The following is a 19,439-nucleotide window of genomic DNA, read 5'->3' as shown; positions in this document are numbered from 1 at the left end:
TGCCCAGGACCATACTCATTCAAATTCGCTACCAGATTTGGACCTAGTGCAATTTTTCCATTTCTCATGCCGTCCTCAACTCTTTCTCCAATTACTACTATATTAGCAAAACTCCAAGAGACACTATGATGAGTGCATATTTATGCCCACATTTAAGTTTGAAAATTAAAATTTTGATGGGATAATTGTGTTTAAATGGTTGATTTTAAGTGAATTTGTGATGATTGGAATTATTGGGTTTGGGAATTAAAGAGACGTAAAAAGTGAGTTTTAGCGCATAAAATATTCTTGGATATTCTTACGTTTATTTGTGCAGCTGAAATTATAAATTCTATTGGTTCAAATGGCAATTCAAGGCCCAAAATCAGGTTTTATTTGGAAAATAATGTACAGATGGGCCAAACAGGCAACTTTTACCCTTGCATCCCTAAAATCCCTACATACACTCCTATTTCTGAAACAGGCCAAAGACTAAGCCCAAACACTAAGCCATTACTACTACACCTCCCTAAGTTTCCTATACACACCTCTCCTAAGCTAGACTCCACCAGATCATGCCACGTGTCCAAATCCTCCCCCACACAGATCTAGCCAACCACATCTCGCCACCTCAGCCCTAACCCATGAGCATCATCTTCCACCTTCTCCAACAGAACCCTAGCCGCCACCACCTTCCCGCTGCTCCGCTCCGTCATCGGACAGCCACTGCCGTGCCGCCGCCGCAAGCCCAACGCCACTGTCGTGCCGCCACGACACCAACTTCTTCTCCCTCCTTTCCCGCCGGACAACCACCATCAACCATCACCACCGGCGCATCAACGGACCACCACGGTGCCTCAAACAAGACCGCCGCCACCTTCCTTCTCCTTCGCGCAAGGGTTCGAAGCCACCACGACCGCCATCCGCAAGTTCGTCTTCGCATCACCAACATCTCGCCGCCGTCGCACAGAGTCACCGTCCTCTTCTCCACCACCATCAACCCCAAAATCGCCCCTTCCTATTCGCGATTCAAGCTTCTTCGCCACCGGACCTGCAACAATCAACCACACCGCGGTACCATGGGCACCGCCAGCCGCCGCGATAACACTCTCTCCTTCGTCAATCGCAAGGCCGCAACATCCACCTTCATCGCGCCATTAACGGCGACGCCGCAGCATCATCGCCTTCGGCACGCACAGTCGCCGTGCTCACCTCCTTGTCGCTGCCATCCATCTTCGAACCTGCAATTCAAAAGAAAAACCCAAACAGACGCAGGCAGAGGCGGAGGGGGAAGCCCTTTCCCCAATTCTGAACCCTAATTTTGGGTAGGAAGGAGCCTGACACGTGTCGAGCTCCCATTGGTGCGTCCTCCTCTGGTCAAAGCTGGTCAATAAGCCTTCTCTGGTCAAAGTCTGGTCAACTGAGGGGCTTTCTTGCAATTTCAGAAACTCAAAAGGGGCTAAAGTGTAGATAGAGGAAATTTCAGGGCATTTGTGCAATTTTTGAAATTCAGAAAAGCTAAAAGATAAAATTCAGTTGTTGAATTAATTTAATTTGGGAATATCAACCGAAAATATCTTCCAAATAATGTTATAATTATCTAAATCTTTTAGTTATTTGGAAGATATAAGATAAAAGATTCTATCAACTGAATAATCAGAGTCCAAGCCCAATCAAGCCCTATATAAAGAGACCAAGGACTTCACTTCATTAATTCTCTCAGACTCCTCTCACTTTTCTTTCATCTTGTATTCAATTCCATTCATGGAGAGCTAAGCATCTAGGGCTATTCTGCTGTAATTCCCTGATGGATTCTGAGGTTACATTAAGTTAATGCAATTGTTTATTTTGATTACTGATTTAAGTTGTTCTCTCTTTATGTCTTTCATCTCTCTATCTTGTTAAAAGCAAAGATTTTTGCATCATAATATGTTTCAATCTACATGCATATTGATTATATGAGTTTTAGGGTTTCTAGGTTTAAATTGAGAATCTACTTTGATTTAATTTAGGAACTTTCATATGATTAAATGGTTTTTACTATCAATTGAGAATGTACTTTGATTGATTAGTAATAATTTCAACTATAATCAATTGAGAATTTACTTTGATTGATTAACTTTTAATTTGGTTAGGAGATTTAAGAATAGACATGATTAAACACAATAGAATTTGATTGAGAATGTACTTTGGTTGAATTTATTGTGAATAATCTAGAAAGGTTTTGCATTTGATTGAGAATTTACTTTGGTTAAATGCATGATCGCCCTCAAATTAATTAAGAATGTACTTTAATTAATTTGAAACTTAAACAATAATCAATTGAACAATTATTCGTGAATAACCGATGATGAATCTATCTTGGAAAAGCAGTGGAATAAGCCTAATTCATCGTAACTGTTTTTAAGTTTCTTATTTATTCTTTAAACACTCTTCAACCATTACTTTTATTCATAAGCATTGCATAGCATTCGTAAGAGTCACAGATATTCAAAAGCAATTCCATGTTCGTTGGGAGACGACTCAGGGTTACTTCAACCCTGTCTACTTTCTTGAATACTACTTGGCAATACTGAAGTTGCCTTGGAAAAGTAGTATTAATTTGATAGCTTCAACGACAGCCTATCACACTACTTATCATGAGTTCATAAAATGGTGGTTGTAGAGTATTCAGAAATATGGTAGTCATCTCCTTGTCACTCAGAGGCGGTTCTACTTGAGCAGCAATTTCTCTCCACCTTTGGGCATATTCTCTGAATGATTCAGACTCTTTCTTCAACATGTTCTACAGTTGTACTCTATCAGGTGTTAGATCTTTATTATATTCATACTACCTTAGGAATGCGTAAACCAGATCTTTCCATGAGTAGATGTGAGTCGTTTCTAAGCGCATGTACCAAGTTAAAGCCACGCCAGTTAAACTTTCTTGGAAGAAGTGAATCAAAAGCTTTTCATCAAAGGCACAAGCTGCCATTTTTCTGTAGTACATGGTTATATGGCTCCTTGGGCAAGTATTTCCCCGATATTTCTCAAACTCTGACAACTTGAACTTTGGAGGTATCACCACAACAGGAACCAAGCATAGTTTTCTCGAGCATTTCTAATTTACTCTTGTTGTCCTTAAAATCTGCTGGTGTAACGACATAACATGTTGACTTCGTCTCGGGTTGTTTTTTCATTATCATGCTCTCAATACCTGGTTGGATCGTCTTCCCCGGAATTGTGAAAGTGGTTGCCCCAGGCTCGTCTTCTACTTCAACTGCATTATCTTCGGCCTTTTGAGTGTCAAGATGTCCCAAGTCCACTCCTGAGGGTGGAGTGTAATTCGGGGCAAGACCATAGGAAGGGAAATTTTGTGCCTCTGGAACTCTTTGTTGTGGTCGTGGTGTGCGCGAATCTCCAGAGCTTTGTAAGGCATTCAAGGCCGCTAAGATTTGGCTCATTTGCCCCTTCAGTTGTTGGATATCGACTTTCATCCCCTCTTGAACTTCTCCTTGGTTCTCCATTATTTTTCGACTGGTTCGTGTCCTTTAGGGTGTCTTGGAGACTTAGCCGTATTATTACTTTTAAACTGAATTTCATTAGATGAAATAAATTAAGAAAAAGAAAAAAACGAAAAGAAAAAGAGAAAAGACAAAGTAACGCAATTACTATAGTAAGAAATTATAAAGATGTGAAAACATTGCCAAATGAATAATCTGGAAATTAACATGAAACAAAGTCAATAGGACAGTTCATTTACAACATTTAAGTTCACCACATGTGAGGTATACAACGACATGATCAACTATCACGAGCTTTAGCCATCACATTCCTCATTTCTCTCATCAGTTTCTTGCAGTAATTGAGGAAAGTTTCGACCTTCTTAGGCGGGTTAAAGATCAGCATTACAGATTCAACATCAGCTAATAACTTAGGAACATCCTTAATGGCTTCATTAGCAAGGGAAGCTAGTTGTGAGAAACTTCTCCTCCAGTTTTCTATAACTCGCCCTTGTTCAACGGTATACTCCTTCATCTGATTCATCAACTCTTGATATTTCTTCTCTGATTCAGCCCGATGCCAACATTCCTTCTTCAGTTTTGTCACCGCTGCTTTCGCCTGTTGTTCGGCGTCGTCCATTGTAATATGCATTTTGTGCAGCTCCTCTAGTGCTTTTTGCTTGTCCCTCTGGAATTGGTCACACAATTGCTTCGTAACACGCTCTGATATCTCAATTATACCATATTCTCGGTCTTTCAAGGTCAGCTCAATGTTGGCCGCTACCAGCTCTTGCTTTTGTCTTCTTAACAACTCCTCGTATGCTTCGCTGTTTTCCACACTATCTTGCTTAAGATTCACGTAATCATGTTGTAGGTTCTGAAGATTACTGGTCAACTTGATATTTTCTAGTTTCATTTGCTCGAGTTCTGCCTTCAACAGTTTTACTTCCTCATTTTCAGCCTCATGAAACTGTTTTCCAAAATCTAGGTTAGGAGAAATTAACTTGAAAGGCAACTTCACTGTCCTAACCCTCTCTGCAATCCAATGGCTATAAGGAATTCCTTCATCAATAGTCCATGGTTTGGGGTCCCTTTCTGCACGAACAATGTTTCCCCAAGCATTCCTAACTTGATGAAGCACTTCAACAAAGGTTCCTTCCTCATAATAGATCTGCAATATGGCAAGAGATGCAGGTGTAGGTGATCCTCTCATAGGACGCCCAAATTGCCTCTGTGCTAACATAGGATTGTAATTAATACAACACCTGATACCCATGAGGGGTACATTAGGGTACCTCCCGCAATGATATATGATTTGCGATCTACGCTGCCAAGGGACACACCATTTAATCTGCTCCTCATTTAAACTTGCACAAAGTTGTGCCCATTCATTTGCCCCTTTCACATTTGGTTTACACTGTAGTAGCTCATCCATGGGACACGTGGCATTCAAGGCGTCCTCACTCACACGGGAGATGAACCACGTATACAACACTGGTAGACAACATAACATTTTTCCTCCCTTTAGCTCATAACAACGATTAAGGGTCCCATAAACTTCAGCCAGGATAGTAGTGACTGGATTTTCACAGCGCTCTTTGTATCCCACAAATGCGTTCATGGCGGCATAGTCGACGAAATTCTTGACATTAGGAAAAAGCATGACACCATAGAGGAGAAGAGCCAATACATCCATAAATGTTTCGCAGTTTTCCTCTTCAGCCAAACGATGCAAGTATCCCTTTAGGTATCCTTGAGGAAGGCCCCTCACTTTGCCCTTGATTGTGAACTTGCTCTCCAACTTCATAGGGTGTACTTTCAGGATCCTCGCTAGCTGCAAGACAGGGGTATACTGCCCAAGGTAGTTGTATGGAGCTTTTCCCTCGAGAGGTATATTTAAGATTTGCTCGAATTCTGCCACTGTTGGCACCAATTGGAAATCCCGAAAAGTGAAACATCTCAATGATGGATCATAGTACTGGGCTAAAGTAGTAATTGCTGATGTTTGGACCTCCACCTCTAACAGGCTCAACAAATTCCCATACTCCTTCTCGAATGCATCCTTTTGGGATGTCTTCATCTTTTTTACCAGTTCTCTCAGACCATCCATATTTCCTTCCTCTGCTTTAATGGCTATCCTTTCCTTTAAAATGTTTGAACTTTAAGGTCGGTCAACTTCAAATCTCATGTTAATTTCCATTTTACCTCAAGGGCTTAGTCACAAATTTATAACTTCCTACCTAGAACCAACAACAAGACCATAAAAATGCATGAGAAAGACGCATAATGATATAGTGATATGTACAAAGTGTTTAATTTTATTAAGAAAAAATAACGGCTATAAGATGACACACATCTCCCTTTGTGCCCTAGGAAGGTTCAACGGTTAAGATTCAAGGTTAGGTACAAGCAATCTCACAAGGATGGTTCCCTGAGCCTAAAGATCAATGGTCACTAGAGCTATGGCCCCCTTCAAAGCATCTCCACAACAGTCAAGTAATCAACTAGGTGTGAAAACATAAATGAAGAGAACAGACTCTAGTTGGGGTTCTCACGATAGCCAAACAGGAAGTATGTCCCAAATGGCACCGCTACACAACCCCTCTAATTCTAAGTTACACTCGATCCCGGGTATAAGGTCCCGCTCATGATATGCATAGTGTCTGTGTGTGAAGGGAGAATGCAATGCATACCCAAACCCTCACCTGCAAAACAACTAGAAAATTCTCCCAGGCAGATATAAGCATGTCATCTATTCTATAATTCAATATCCAACAATTATTTCAAACATAAAGAACAAGTACAAGAACTCACATGCAATTATTCCAAATATCAAACATAGATAAAGAAAAAGGGAAGAAAAACACAAAGAAAAACCACATCGAATTCGCACATCTAATTAAATGGCCTGACTCTCTTCACGTCCCCAGTGGAGTCGCCATCTGTCGCAACCGGATTCGCGACGGCACGGCGATCCAAAAAAGAACGCAATTTGAAAAAAATGGACGGGTTTTGAAAAGAGATTTGGAGTCGCCATCATAGTTTATTCTGGAAAACTATGGAAAAACCATAAAAGGATAAGGCATGGTCTACAAGAACCAGATCTGGGTTCGGGAGTCGGTTACGTGTAGGGAAGGTATTAGCATCCTACAACGCCTGCCCTAAGGCAGTACCTTTAACTAAATACGCGAATGTGATGTGGTTTTCAGAATGTTTAACTATCCCCTAAAATAAAACTCTAAAGAAACAAAAAATATTTTTTACTTTTTTGGGCCCGACAAGGATTTACCTTGCTCCTACGTATTCTCATTCAGAACGAGAAATCAGGGTTACGTAGTTCTTTTGAAACTGTTTGAGAAGTTTGTTTGGAAATTGTTTGAAAATTTGTTTTGAAATGATTTTGGATTTTTGGGAAGTGAACCTGACAAGGACTAGCCTTGCTCCTACATATCTCCACTTTTGATGAAGAATCAAGGATCACGTAGTTCTGACTAAAAGATTGCTTGTTCAAAAAGGATGTTTTCATGGCTGAAAAATTGTTTTTCAAAATGGATGGTTTTAGTTTTTGAAGGTTTTTTTCATTTTTGGTATTTTTTTTATAAAAGAAAGAGAAAATGTTTTTAGCACAAGGACGATGCGAGCGATCACACATGTGCTTAACCTTTAAAATATTTTTTGGTATTTTTTATGAAAGGAAGAGAAAAGGTTTTTAGCACAAGGACGATGCGAGCGATCACACATGTGCTTAACCTTTAAAATATTTTTTGGTATTTTTTATGAAAGGAAGATAAAAGGTTTTTAGCACAAGGACGATGCGAGCGATCACACGTGTGCTTAACCTTTAAAATATTTTTTTGGTATTTTTTATGAAAGGAAGAGAAAAGGTTTTTAGCACAAGGACGATGTGAGCGATCACACATGTACTTAACCTTTAAAATATTTTTTGGTATTTTTTATGAAAGAAAGAGAAAAGGTTTTTAGCACAAGGACGATGCGAGCGATCACACATGTGCTTAACCTTTAAAATATTTTTTGGTATTTTTTATAAAAGAAAGAGAAAAGGTTTTCAGCACAAGGACGATGTGAGCGATCACACATGTGCTAATACCGTTATTTACTTATTTAGGAGATTTAAGGGTATTGAGTGCTAGGCTGATGCGGACGATCGCACGAGCACTCATACCATTATTTAAATTTTTTAGGATTGAAGATATTAAGTGTTAGGCTGATGCGGACGATCGCACAAGTACTCATATCATTAGAACGATATTTAATTATTTTTTGCTTTATAATTTTTAATTTTTATCTTTCAGTTTTTTGTAATTTTTATAATATAAAAATAGTGTTTACAAAAATATTTAAAATAGATTATAAAAATAGTAATAATAGTTACGTAAGGATTTAATATAAAATAAGAATAACATTTACTAAGTATTTGAAATGAAACAATGATATTATTTACATATCTATTTATAAAAATGACAATATTATTTACATAAGTATTTAAAATGAAATTCTAAAATATAAAGTAAAAGTACTATTTACGTAAGTATGTTTAAAGAGACCTAAAATTGAAACAAATTAAAATTATACTATAGCTATTAAAAGGGTACTAAATAACTAAGGAACAGTAAGGCTATTTTTGTTATTTTATAATCTATATAATAAAAAACTAATAAATCAAAATGTTATTTATTTATTTGCACACGGAGATGTATCAGATGTCCTAAAACCATTTTTTAAATTTTATAATTTTATCTTTTTTCTTTTTATCTTTTTATTTTTGTTGATTTTTATTAGATATTTTCATTAGACAAAATGAGTGTGTGAAATGAAATACAGCAGTCAAACAAACCTAATAAAATAAAACACAAGGCAAAGGGGTGGGGTTATCTTAAAACAGGTCACATGCAGTATAAAAAAAACTAATAATCAACTAAAAAAGATGAAAAACACAAATGCATAAAATAAAATTTAAACAACAACAAAACAAGAAAAGCTCACTAAAAGAGTAGGAACGCAAAGATTAAAAACCAGAAATGTGTGTACAGTCCGAGGCCATGAGGATAGGGGTGCAGCAATGAATTTGTAGAGGTACGGTCCAAGCCCAAGGCCCATTTTTTCTCTCAGATCAGAAACCAGGTTTCTTCCTTCTTCTAGATTCACAACAGCGTCTCTACTTCAAACAAAAAGAAACCAAGAAAGCTGCCCTTACCCCTAATTCATCTCCTCTTCTTCAACACAAAACGGAAACCCCCACTTTCTCATGGACAAACAAACACCAGGCCATGGTTTCGCTGACGCTCCCCTCCCACCGGTCGGAGCCACCGTCGATACCGCGTCGTTGATGCAGGTGACCGTGTCTACTTCGTCGCCGTCAGCCTTGGAGGCCGCTACCGATGCTACCAGCTCACCTTCCCCCTTCAAATGGGGTTCATCTTTTCCCAGGTTCACTACTGCGAATCGTGGCTCCTTGCCGATGCTGCCGCTCACCGCCATACCACAATGTCGTGACTGGGAATGCCTCCTCTGTATTGTGTTTTATGTCTTTGCATGGAAGTGGCCCTTAGGATTTTTGGTGGTTGATGGGTGAAGTCGAACAGGATGTTGAATTGGGCTTCTCTGTTTTTGTTTGTTTTTGTTTGAATGCAGGGGAAATAGGAGAGAAGTATGATAAGAAGGATGAAACTTAATATTTGATTGAGATGAGGATGATGGAAGGGTGTTGGTAGTAGCCGTAAGTGTCAAGATGGCTATGGCGATGTGTGAATATGGATGATGGTTGATGATTGGGTGAGGGGAGTCAAGTTGAGAATCCAAGTAGTTGATGGTGGCTTGCGAGTAAGACAAGGGTTGGAGTAGGCAGAGGCTAGGAAAATGAGTGAATGAGGATAAAGGTTGGGGGAATGATGGATTCCTGTGATGTTTTGACTTATGGTAGCTATAATCAACTCGGGATGATTGGGGTTAGATTTCTTATCTTGCACATGAATGGAATCAGGATTGTATGAGGGATTTTCTGATTCTCTTGGAGCTTAGGCGAGTGGGAGTTGCAGTGGGAGTTGCAGTAGGGGATGGATGATGATTGAAGATTGGGTGATGGAGAATGGATTCACACGACAAACATACACAACATAACAAGTAATGTGCACAACAACAAGTAAAAGCTGAGAGATCAAATGCAGCAAACTCACTAAAACATGATGGCAGATGTGCAAGACAATGTTTACCTTTTGAAGCTTGGTTTGCTCTTTGTTATCCTCGTTCCTCAAATGTGTTCTTCTTCCTTGTGGCTGGCCATCTGAAGATGATTATGGTGGTGAGAATCAAGAGTAGAGTGCTCCCAATGCTGCTTGATCTATGTTGTTAAACTCTGGGCCCTCCTCCTCGTGGCTGACTTTCCTTTTTTTTTCTTTGTATGCCAACGAGAGTTCGTGTTAGTGGTGAGGGAGTCCAGGAGTTTCAGGTTAGGCTGTGGTATAAGGTGTTGGAGATGAATCTTCCAGCGCTCTCTCTCGGGTGTGGTAATGATATCCCCCTGTGATTGTCTCCAACTGTATCATGATGAAGCCAAACTCCTTCCTCGAAAAAACGCTTCCCTCCCTGCTTTCTCAACGATCAGGGCATATGTCTTAGTATTTTCTCTTTGTCTTTTTCTCTTTTTCTTTGTTTAAATTGAATCAACTGGCCCAAGTAGTTCAAATTTCTTTTCCCCTACTGATGTAGGATTGTGGTTCTGCGTAGGGATTTTCCTTTTGTTTTTTTTTCTTTCTTCATGTTCACATGTTCACTGTATTGGTTATAAGTTGGCATAAGCTTGTTTAAAAAAATCCTTCCTCTTTGACCTATACTTGTAGTCCTACGTAGGGAATTATAGGAAGAGGAGTCCAAGCCTTTTATCATTGCCATTGTAAATGTGAGTGAATCTTCCTACACCTCCCTCATCTCTTCCTGCACCCCCAAATTTACCTATTTGCCCTTCATTTAATAAAAAGTCAAAACGGTAATTAATGAATTTAATTATTTTAACCCCCAACCATTTTCCTAACTCCCAACCAAACCACAAAAATATTTGTGGGTTATAAACCCTAAGCTGCCTGTTCTTGGTTTTGCACTATAGCAGCCAAGTTATTTTTCTTCACTTTTCACTAGTTTACTGCATTGCATATTGAATTGGATTAAGTTGATATAGTGTGACGGCAGAGGAAGAGGAAGAAGATACCCATTGAATTGGATTAAGTTGATATAGTGTGACGGCAGAGGAAGAGGAAGAAGATACTGGGCGCCGACGAAGGTACGCAACCTCACTTCAAGGTGCGGAAAGACTCAGCCGCACTTCGAAGTGCGTTTTTTATTATGAGGCCGCACTTTGAAGTGCGGTTTGTGATATCTGTTTTTTTTATTTCCATGCTTATTTTGTTTAATTTTTTCTTGTTTTGTTTATTTGATGCATTTTTTTTAATGTTTTTTTTAATTATATTAGTACAATGCTGAGGTGGTGGTGATAGTACTGGGTTTTGGGAGATTTGATATGCTGTGAGCGAGAGAGAGGAAGAAGAGAGTGTGAGGTTTGGGTAGTGGAAAATAGGTACGCCAATCTTGTAACCGCACTTGGAGGTGCGGAAAGCAGTGGCCGCACTTCGAAGTGCGTTTTTCATTTTGTAGCCGCACTTTGAAGTGCGGTTTGTGATATATAATTTTAATTTTTTTTTATGCATGTTTTTTTTTGTTTAATTTTTTTTTCTTTATTTTATTTCATGAATGTTTTTTTATTTAATTTCATGTTTTTTTATTTAATGATTTTGTAGTTAAATTCCTGCAATCCATTTTTTTACATGTTTTTTTATTTTTTTTTATGTTTCTTTTATTATGTTATTATTTTTAATTTAAATTTATTGTTTTATTTATGATTATTTATTTTAATTTTTTTTAATGGATTATGCTTAGTCATTACGGAGTGATTAGGGAGTGTTTTTGAATTTTTTATTTGTAATTTAATAAATCTTAAAATTTTAATATTTATTGTAGGTCATATTTAATTATATGAGATGGATAACTATCCATATTTGGATTCTGAAATAAATTCTGATTTTATATCGGAGTTTTCTTATTCTTTAAAAGAAGTGGGTGAGGGTGATTATACACATCAATTTTCCACTGATAAAATATTCCCAACACGCGCCGATTTAATTCAATGGGTTCGAAAGATTGCATTTGATCTTGGATTTGTTGTCGTCACTATAAGATCTGACACAGCAACTGGTGAAGCTGGTAGAAAGACATTTATTTTGTTAGGCTGTGAAAGAAGCGGGAAGTATAGGAAGTATAAGGCAGATGTTCAACCTAGTTTCTTTGGCACAAGAAAATGTGAGTGTCCGTTTAGGTTGAGGGGTAAACCTAAAGGAGATGGTTGGGTGTTGAAGGTTATGTGCGGCTATCACAACCATGAATTAGCAGAGACTTTGGTCGGTCATCCTTTCGCGGGTAGGTTAAATGCGGCTGAACAATCAATTCTTGTGGACATGACTAATAGTCAAGTAAAGCCGTCAAATATTCTTTTGACTCTGAAAGAAGATAATGAAGATAACGTGACAACGATAAAGCAAATATATAATGCGAGGTACACGTACAAACGATCTTTGAGAGGGTCTAGAACGGAAATGCAGCAGTTGATGATGTTGTTAGATAGAGACAAATACATCCAGAGAAGTAGATGTTTGGACGATTCTGACGTGGTAAGTGACTTGTTTTGGACACATCCGGATTCAGTGCACTTAGTCAATAAAATAGGTATGGACATGGTCGTTGTGGATGCATTTTGAGCTCAACATACGGCCTACCATGTGCTTGTGTATTAGCACGATATCAACCTGAAATAATTCCACTTGGTGAAATTCATGTTATGTGGACCCGTTTAAGCATTTCAGGTATTGTTTCTAATGAATCGTTTCCGGAGTTTAGCATTGAACATGAAGTTCAATTGGTACAAGAAAGATTCAACAAGGTTGACATCGGTGAAAAGGTCAACATAAAGCAGAAGATGATCGAAATTGCTTGCCCAGAGATGACGTCTATGGTTGCTCCTACGCATAAAGTGAAAACAAAGGGTGCACAGAAGTCTAAAGTTGCACGGCATGAGAGGTCTACGAAACGTGACCCATCATATTTTGAGCACGTCGACACTTTACATTCGATGACAGAGTCTTCATCACGAAAAACCAAAGTGAAATCGAAGGCCAAAGAAGAAACGCGAAGGACAATACCAATGTTAAATCAATTTCATCCGATTTGTCATCCATTCATTGTAGATGTTGTTGATGTTGTTGCTGATGGTCATTGTGGTTATCGATGTATTGCTGCTATGTTGTGCCTAGGTGAAGAGGCATGGCCCATTATCCGACATGACCTCTACCAAGAATTAACTCAGTGGCGTGATGAATACGCACAATTAGTAGGAAGCTACGATCGATTGGAAGAACTACGACAATCATTGATTGTTCATGATCGATCACAGGTATTGCTTATTTACCTTATAAACATGTAATATATTTATAATTTTGTAATTCTTTTCATAAATATTTCTTAATGACCTACATGTATTACAGGTTAATGCTAAGAAGTGGATGACCATTCCTGACATTGGTTATGCAATTGCAAATCGATACAATGTCATCTTAGTATGTTTGTCATATGTTCAGAGTTTTACCATATTTCCACTACGAACTTCACTGCCTACAGATGTCACACAACATCGGATGTTAAGCATTGGATTTGTTAATGGATGTCATTTCGTACAAGTAAACCTCCACATCACAAGTGAAGCATTACCCATTGGATGTTTTGATTTACTTACGAATATTAATTTTTCAGGTTCAATTACAACAGGATTGTCCCTTACCCATGATGGACATAATTTCGTCAAACTATTGTTACCCACAAGCGCGATCATGGTCTACATTTTATACACACAGGATGCAATCATTTGTGAATTTAATGACAGTTAATACGACTTATGTAGATCTTACAGAAGACTGAAATTAAGTTTGTTATGTAGACCTTTTTGCAGTTCTAAAGACTTTTGTTATGTAGACTTCTCGTTATATAATTTCATTAAACAAACACGATTCATAGAAGTTGTTAAATATATTAAAATTAGTCAAACTATTAAATAACCGGTACATAAATAACCATTAAAAAGACAATCATATATAACAATGTTCTTTCAAGAAAATGATGCACGTCCACGCACATGACGACCACCTCTTCTAGTACTAGACTCATACTCCTCAACAGACCTACGAGCTACTTGTAGTGTCTCAGTAGTACGTTGATAAGCTACAGTGCCCTCTGTGACATCTCGATAGGTTAACATGCCCTGCAACATCCTGATCACACGCCTCATACCCTCCTGAAATGAAGATAACCAAAAAAAATTATTTAAGTAAACAAGAACCGAAATTGATGAAAAAAAAATCAAAATCAGTTAGTTTCAAGACATACCAACAATCCTAGCTCAGCCGACCGTCTACGACGAACTGGAGGCACCAACCTCTCATCTGGAATGTCTCGCCTCATGAGCGGTGCAAGACTAGGTCGTTCATCGTCGTTGCCTGGAGTGATGTACGGGTGCGACACCCGCCTAAACCACGTTATGTATCCATCAACACACGCATGTGACTGATCAGCTTCAATGACACTAGTAATGGCATGCTCTGCATACCGCAACCAATTTAGATCAATCGTAGGAATGTCTGGCATCGGAAGACTATCAGGTGACCGTGGTATGTTCTGTTGAAAACCAAATTGACGCAACACGCGTTCAGGTAGATGTCGATGAATCATGTCGCCTAATCGTATCCATCCCAAGTACATAATTATGGCAATCAATGGACATGTACGTCTGTGCGAAAGGTATGGATTCCAGATAACTACATCATAACTGAGGGCATCCAGAAATGTTCGGCCCCTTGTCAAACTCCAACCCACCCTCGGGGGTATGTATCGTGAAGCACGTGGATCAAGTTCTGTGTACCTCTTAGACACTTGCCTCCTTCCCATTGTAGGAAAGTGCTCATATATCCAACTCTACAAAAAACATTACTTCAATCGTGGGTTTCATTGTCAAACAATATTAAAATAAACTTAGAAGATGGTAATGTACCTGTAGAAGAGTGGAATATCCAGCTATCTGTCTGACCTCATAGAAGCTAGCATCTCCTAGTTGCTCATATGTATGTGCAAGTGCTGCTGCTCCCCAAGCATATCTCGAACAAGCATTCAAGTCTCGCAAGAGAAGGAGATACGATACCCGAATTAGAGTCGCACTCTTATTCGTAAAAATTGTGCATCTAAGCAGATGCAACAAGTACGCCCGAGCAGCACACTCCCAACGCTCCTGCTGGATGCACTCCTGGTAGACCTCGCGTAGCCAGCTGAGCCTAACTTTTGGACCACGTGACTGTTTCATCTCAACTGAAGCTTTAGCGTGGTCCACACCAAGCAGGTCCATGATATGAGATCGAGCCTCATCATACTCTAACTCCTCAACCTCACAAAATTGTCCCATGATGGGTAGGTGGAGCAAATTCATAACGTCATCTAATGTGACAGTCATCTCACCTATCGGTAGGTGGAAAGTATTAGTCTCTATGTGCCACCACTCCGAAAGGGCAACGATCAATCCATGATCGGCATACTCATATGAGAGGTTCACTAAACAACCCAACCCCGACAAGGAGATATAAGGCTCAATGGCCTCATGATACATTCCAAAATGCTTCAATTTTTTGCCATGGGTGACAACCTTTATCCCCCTTCGATCCTAAATACAAACATAATTATATAAAAAAAATGTAACATTTATTAAACAATTAAAATTTAGGTTGATGACTAACCCGGCCTTGCCATATGGCAAATGCAACATGCTGGGTATAATGAGTAAGTAAGGAGGTGTCATGTGGACCTCCTGGGAATCCACCATCTTCAACTTCATCTTCATCTTCATCTTCACCTTCACCTTCATGTTCTTCTTGACTACAGTCATGCTGCTGCTGAATATCCTCCTCTTCAACGTAATCATCCTGACTATGTCCATGTTGTAATAACTCTTCCTGCTCCTCATTATCATGCTCATGAATAACGTCCACGCGATATTCTTCTACTCGTCTTCTACGAGCAGATGCCGTAGGTCGTCTTCTTTCATCTGATGGCTCACTATGAGAGGATGAAGCCTCACCATGATATCCACCTCTAGGTTTAACCATATCTATTAACCAATTATATTATTAACATATTATATACAAAAAAATTATTAATAATGTAATCAAAAATATTCAAACAAATAAAAAATAATATAAAAATCTAAAAAAATTACATATATAATAATTAAATTATTAAAAATTCCAAATTAATAATTATTATTTATTTCAATAAACAATTTAATTATTATTTCAATTTAAAAAAAAATTAAAAAAGTTAAATAAAATTAAATATACGAAAATAAGAGAAACACCACATAAATACTTTATATTTTCATATTATTTTGATACCTAGTATAAAAAAAATCTTTTTAACTAATATAAAAAAACCATTTTACATTAGTATCTACTGGTTCACATTAGTATCTACTACATTAGTATCTACTGCCTATAGTGTCAATAAACCATTTTACATTAGTATCTACTAGTATAAAAAAATCATTTTATTTTACATTAGTATCTACTAGTATAAAAAAATCATTTTACATTAGTATCTACTTGGTATAGTGGAAATGAAAAAACATTTGAAAAAAAAAATAAACAATTGAAAAAAAAATATCATAACCAATATACATGGCAACAAGACGAACAGAGATTTCAACCACACATTCAAATCAAAGCCTATTCTTGACATCACATATATTATTATGAATAGATAGATATTTAATTAAAAAACTAAGTCTCAAAATGCCTCTCTTCTCCTTGCCCCAGATCGAAGTCCGGCCTCTTCTCCTTGCCGCAGATCGAAGTCCGGTGTGCCCCGGTTATATGTGTGCCGTATATCGAACTGCGGTTTGTGCTTACCGCAGTTCGAACTACGTTTATCCTTGGTTCTGATCCTTTCTCCAGCGAGCTCTCCGAACACGACCCACGAACCGAACCCAACACATAACAACAAACAAATATATTACAGCAAGATGGTACTAACCTGGACGCCAGCTCAGATCTGTGAGGAAAACAAACGAGGAACGCGAGCAAAGCACCGTGGGATGGCAGAGACAAAGGACGGAGAGAAAAAGAGGGAGGAAGGAGGAGGTGTAGGTGTAGGGTTTCACTGCTGTGTGAGATGCGACAGGGAGTGAGATGCGGAGGGAAGAAGAAGAGGAGTTAAAGTTTTACTAAACTTTTTAACCACAATATTTTTCTCTCTCCTCGTTGACTGACAAGGGCACACTTTGGAATTATAAATTTTTTTGGAGGTGCAGGACGAGGGTGGTGAGGTGCAGGGAGAATGACTCTGTAAATGTACATTGCTTTTTGTCAATTGTCTCTACTGCCTTTCGCCTTATCTGAGCACTGTCTACTGTTTTATGTTACAGGAGGGTTGACCTTGGGGTTTTGCTTTCTTTTTTTTTCTTTTCTTTTTTTTCTTTTTGTAAAGACAGAGGATAAAAATAATCGAGAAAATAAAGAAAACGAAAACAAACATTTTATTATTATTATTATTTTTAAAAGAGAAATAAATTTATCTTTGTTTTTTATTATTTTTTTTTATTTTGCTACTTCTTCTTAACTCAAATATTTTATTTAATTACCCGGACGAAATTGGGTATTGACACCTATACTAGCTATGTGAGGGGAAAAAGAATACCCTATGATGCTGCCACAATCAATATGTTTCTTGGTACTGAATGGACAAGGGAACAATGTTATTTTGCTCAATGAGGATATTTATTATGGTGATGTGGAGGGGATTTTGTGCGTGCCAAGCGGCCAATTCCAAAGAAACAGGAATAATACGCCTATTCATATTAAAAGGTCCTACTTAACTCCTTTGGCAAAGTATTGGATAGCATTCACACATGCCAATATCCAACCCTGTTCACATGTATCAGACATCACCATAAATAGAGTAGTCTTCCTCTATTGTGTCCTGAGAGGCTTAAACGTTAATTTGGGGCAGGTAATAGCAGATGAGATCAAGCATTGTGCCCATGCTGTGAGAAACAAATCACCTCTAGGGCACCCCTCTCTTATTACTCACTTGTGTGAGCTTGCAGAAGTGAATACCTCTACACTGCCACTTGAACATCAAGGAAAGGAGATTGATGCCTCCTATTACACCCAATACTGTATGCTGGATGAGGCAGGATTACCTATGCCAGCACCACAACCTCCTCAGGCTCATAGGAGAGCTCCACAGCAGGCCTAGCAGGAGCAAGCTCATGATGTTGCTCCTTTTCAGATGAGAGACATGTATATGTCTCTAATGGAGTCCAGGATCGAGGCATTGTATAGAGGCGAGCAGGCGTTATTGATGACCCTGACATCCGCCTTTCTAGAGCTCCAGTTCATGTCTCAAGATGATTTTATGGCTCATGTTGCATGGCCTACTGATCTGCCTCAAGTGTTAACACTCGGCAAGTATACCGAATTGTATCAAGTAATAATAAAATGGTAAGTACAAGTATCCTTTCCCAAGAGACTCACAACACTAAACTAATTAAGACTCTAAAGAACAAATTGTGGGGTTTTTGAATGCAAATGCAATAAAATAAACATGAATGCAATTTGATCAATTGAGGCTAAACACAAGAATGAATGGATGAAGTTGATGATATTGTTGTTCCAGTTTAGATTTCACCTAATTTATTCTCATGAATATATGAATTCATTTTCTTCATTAATGTTAATGCCACTTTCTAATTTACCTTAAACCCGATGTCTCGGTGAAGAAAGCCTACTCCTAATTACTAGTTCACAATGTCTTGTCTCCCTAGCAATTATTCATGCATTACATTCGCACAGAAGCTTAAAGGCAACCGATCCTTCTATTCCCATGTATAGGTAATATTGCTTCCGGGTGAATTTCCCCAGTTCTAGATTTCCCCGTTTGTGTCCATATCGACAAAATCAATGATCATGCAATTGAATGAGTTAAACAAAGCATGCAAAGAGCAAAGAGGAAAAACCCTAACAATTAATGAAGTAAAACATATATAATCAATAATCAATTCAATACATGAGAGTTTAAGAGGTTACATCTTTCCCAACAACAAATAAAGTTTAGCTCTTCATATCATGGACAAACTAGATGAACAATGGAATGAAAGAATGAAAGAGATAGAAAAACCCTGGAAAGAGAAGAGAAGACTCACGTATCCCCAAATCTACCCCCAACGGGTGAAAAATGTGTTTCTTTGCTCAAGCCATCAAAAGATCCAATCCCTAGGACGTGCAATTCCTTAAATAGAACATAAAAATAATAGAAAAACAGGTCCAAGCCCATAAAAATAATAGAAAACAGGTCCAAGCCCACTTAAATGACGCTTAGCGATAGTTTTTGCGCTTAGCGGTAAGTGCGGCTCTTCAAAATGACGCTTAGCGGCAATTTTGGCAAGCGTGAGACAACAAAAAATTGGTGCTCAGTGCCCCCTGCTGCTCAGCGCAACTTTTTCTGCACTCTGATTGACTAGTGGACTTTTTTGGATTGTGGTTGACTTTTATGCACTCTGGTTGACTTTTTTGCATTATAGTTGACTTTTCTGCATTCTAACCATTCAATACTATAACTCTTCTTTCAAATCATTCCAATAGCCTACAAAATCATCTTCAACTCTCTTATTCACAAAAGTAAAGCAAAAACATGAGTTCAAGCAAGCTTCTATGTCAAAAAGAGTGTGTTTAATATCAAAATTAAGTATAAAAATAACGATTTTTCAACCGTTATCACAACCCCAAACTTCAAACTTTGCTTGTCCTCAAGCAAAATGTAACTTGG

At 38.3% G+C, this 19,439-nt stretch overlaps 1 protein-coding gene across 1 annotated transcript; it reads right to left on the bottom strand.

Annotated features, from left to right (window-relative positions):
- Nucleotides 1-13,683: 13,683 nt before the first annotated feature.
- LOC108330375 (protein MAIN-LIKE 1) lies at nucleotides 13,684-15,724 on the bottom strand. The gene is made up of 4 exons (XM_017564860.1): nucleotides 15,356-15,724; nucleotides 14,623-15,282; nucleotides 13,962-14,546; nucleotides 13,684-13,869 (listed from the first exon to the last, which is right to left on the bottom strand). The coding sequence occupies exons 1-4, from the start codon at nucleotides 15,722-15,724 to the stop codon at nucleotides 13,684-13,686; spliced, it is 1,800 nt and encodes a 599-aa protein (XP_017420349.1).
- Between the last annotated feature and the right edge of the window lie 3,715 nt (nucleotides 15,725-19,439).

The sequence above is a fragment of the Vigna angularis genome, chromosome 4, assembly GCF_016808095.1.
Source record: "Vigna angularis cultivar LongXiaoDou No.4 chromosome 4, ASM1680809v1, whole genome shotgun sequence".
Classification (NCBI taxonomy): domain Eukaryota; kingdom Viridiplantae; phylum Streptophyta; class Magnoliopsida; order Fabales; family Fabaceae; genus Vigna; species Vigna angularis.
The sequence above is the reverse complement of the archived record's forward strand: the minus strand, read 5'-3'. Positions and strand labels throughout refer to the sequence as shown.

What these genes read in the sequence shown, in the direction of transcription:
- LOC108330375 (XM_017564860.1), bottom strand. Translation starts at nt 15,724, where the DNA reads ATGGTTAAACCTAGAGGTGGATATCATGGTGAGGCTTCATCCTCTCAT. An exon ending in GATATTCCACTCTTCTACAG is followed by an intron (nt 14,547 to 14,622) that starts GTACATTACCAT and finishes TGTTTTTTGTAG; the next exon opens with AGTTGGATATATGAGCACTT. An exon ending in CGGCTGAGCTAGGATTGTTG is followed by an intron (nt 13,870 to 13,961) that starts GTATGTCTTGAA and finishes TCTTCATTTCAG; the next exon opens with GAGGGTATGAGGCGTGTGAT.